This window comes from Trichechus manatus, unplaced genomic scaffold, assembly GCF_000243295.1.
Source record: "Trichechus manatus latirostris isolate Lorelei unplaced genomic scaffold, TriManLat1.0 scaffold00002, whole genome shotgun sequence".
In the NCBI taxonomy this organism is placed as follows: domain Eukaryota; kingdom Metazoa; phylum Chordata; class Mammalia; order Sirenia; family Trichechidae; genus Trichechus; species Trichechus manatus.
In genome coordinates, this window is record NW_004443938.1 from 45,103,791 (window position 1) to 45,106,381 (window position 2,591).

Sequence of the window (2,591 nt, forward strand, 5' to 3'; positions counted from 1 at the left end):
AAGGCTTTATCTCCATAATCTCTCCACTAAGATATTACTGTAATTATTATCAGTAAATAGGAGCTTAAGTGAATTTCATACAACATCGGTGAGGCCACCAATATAGACAATAGTTTGTATGTATTCCTAGTTTCTTTTGATTTCTTTCACCTATCATTTGCATTATTTTTGCTAATTTATATTTTCATATAAGATGTAAATTATAAATTACTAAAATTAATGGGAAAATTATTAAAATCACTAAACTTAATGGGAAAGCATATTCCAGAATATAATATTTAAAAAGTCTATTGATCACAGTAAGAAGAGTTTTAAACATTTAAAGTCTGGAATGGAAAGCAGAACACGTTAAAATTATTCTCTACTAATATTTTTTGTTCATAAATCAACAATATTATTTTAAATGAATGCAGAAAAAATATAGCTGTAGGAACTTTCTCCAACATATCTAAAGGTCAGCTTTGATTACTTACTGAATATCTTCCATAACCCACTTAACCCATTGCTGTAGAGTTGATTCCGACTCATAGTGGCCCTATAGGACAGAGTAGAACTGCCCCATGGGGTTTCCAAGGAGCGGCTGGTGGATTTGAACTATCAGCCTTTTGGTTAGCAGCGGAGCTCTTAACCAATATCTTCCATAGCACAAAAATATAGCAGAATTAGAGAATTTTAGAACTCAAAATCCAACCAGTCGTTTTGCTGACTGAATAACTGTATTATAACTAAGGCCTATAGCGATTAAAGGAATTGACCAAAGTCACACGGTTAGTTTGCCATATAGGCAAACACTCATTGGGATAAACAAAATTTCATTTTGTGTCTAGAAAAATGTTAAGTTCTTTCTGTCTTTTCTATATTTTAATCTTTCATGCTCACTAGGAAGGCAGCATATTTTCTATGTGCCAAACTTTTTCTCACTTTTCACATATACACTTCATATGCATATGTATATTTGGGAGTGTGCATATATATATGCACATATCTACTTACTGATGTTGTATAAATGTATATATAGATGCATACAGGAGTTATGATTTGATAATGAAATGGATTATTTAATTAGTGATTAGATCAAAGTGAACACATTCTAATGAATATTGTCTTTCAGAGCAATCACACACAAGGCTATAAAATTATGCCAAAGATGCTTCACAAGATACTTGCAGTTATTCTTATGAAATTGTTCTCTGAATAATGTGGAACCTGTAGGATGGTAACTAAACTTCAGTTTACAATGGGGCTTTCACACATACTTTTTAATTTAAATTATCCCTCATGATGATTCTGTAGATAAAGAACCCGGGGTTCAGCACATAGGCAAGTAACCTGTCCAAGTGGTGGAGCTAGGGAGCTGTCACTGAATCCTTTTCATTTCCGTTATGCCATACTACCTCTCCAGAAATTTATTTACATTGTTTTTAAGTTTTACTTCAGTGTTGATCTAGTGTCATCACCTGCCTCATGTGCCATACTTAATAAAACTTCTGAAATCTTATTTACAGAATAAGATGTATAAGATTACTTATAAATAAATCAATACATGGATATATAACTAGTGATCACAGTAATATTAAACACAACTAACACTGACTACGTGCCAGGCATTGTGAGGAGTGCTTTACATTCATAACTCATTTAGTCTTCCTAAGAATGAAGATTCTTAAGACTAATGAGAAACAATCCATGCTACAGCGCTGGAGAAGTCACCAGATGCCCCTTCCATGCCAGTCTTTATCTGTCGGACTCTGGGAGTTCTGTGGGGTCTGCGGGAGAGGGGCAAGTGTTGTAGTGGCACTTCAGGGGCTTGAACACTTTCCAGCTTAAGTTTAAAGAGGTTTAGTAACCTGGGCAAGGTGTCAGCCCTACTATACGGTGAAGTTGGGATTCACACCCAGGCTGTTTACTTTCCTATGCCAACTTTCCCTGTATCTTACTGATCTGATTAATATTTAATATTTGTAGAAATTAAATCTATTTCCAGAAGAGAATGGTCTAGAAAATTTTCTAATTCTGCAAAGAGTCAAAAGAATATCCCTTAAAATTAAAAAAAAAATGTAATTTTTAAAATGTAATGACTGAATGAGAGTAGCACTGTTGGAATAAATGCATGTGTTTCAGAGATGCCTATGTTGAAGGAAACAGCTCACTATGTATAAATTTTTGACATATTCTGTATGAAAACAATCATTCAGATTCTAGTGTAATCCTATCTCATAATCTCTGTGGTCTACGTAGCTCTAACTCTTCAGAAGTGGCGCTACGGAAATAGATCAGTTACAACAAATGGGCTTTATAAAACCATTCTTAGATTGTTCTAAATTTTTACAGATCTTTTAATTTTTTGTCAGATATTTCTTGTCATTATGATCCCTACTACTAGACGGCAATAACGTCTTCCTACTGCCTTTCACTCTGTGAGGAAGATGAAAGAAAATCGGCTAAGGGTATGCATGAAAGTAAAATTGATTGTAGCAAAGGTAGTTCTGGGAATGCTTCCATTTGTCTTGTTAAGTGGGTTGAGCTTTTATTTTATTGTAAAGCAGTTTTGTGGGAGTTAGCTTACCTCACAGGACAAGCCGGAATAGCCC

At 34.3% G+C, this 2,591-nt stretch overlaps 1 protein-coding gene across 1 annotated transcript in view; it reads right to left on the reverse strand.

The window, feature by feature from the left end:
• LAMA2 (laminin subunit alpha 2) overlaps positions 1 to 2,591 on the reverse strand; it is a gene marked incomplete at its 5' end in the record, with an annotated part of 457,095 nt that overhangs the window by 222,080 nt on the left and 232,424 nt on the right. The window contains one exon of the mRNA XM_012554936.2: positions 2,567 to 2,591. Within this exon, the coding sequence (XP_012410390.1) occupies positions 2,567 to 2,591 (25 nt within the window). The remainder of the gene's footprint in view (positions 1 to 2,566) is intronic.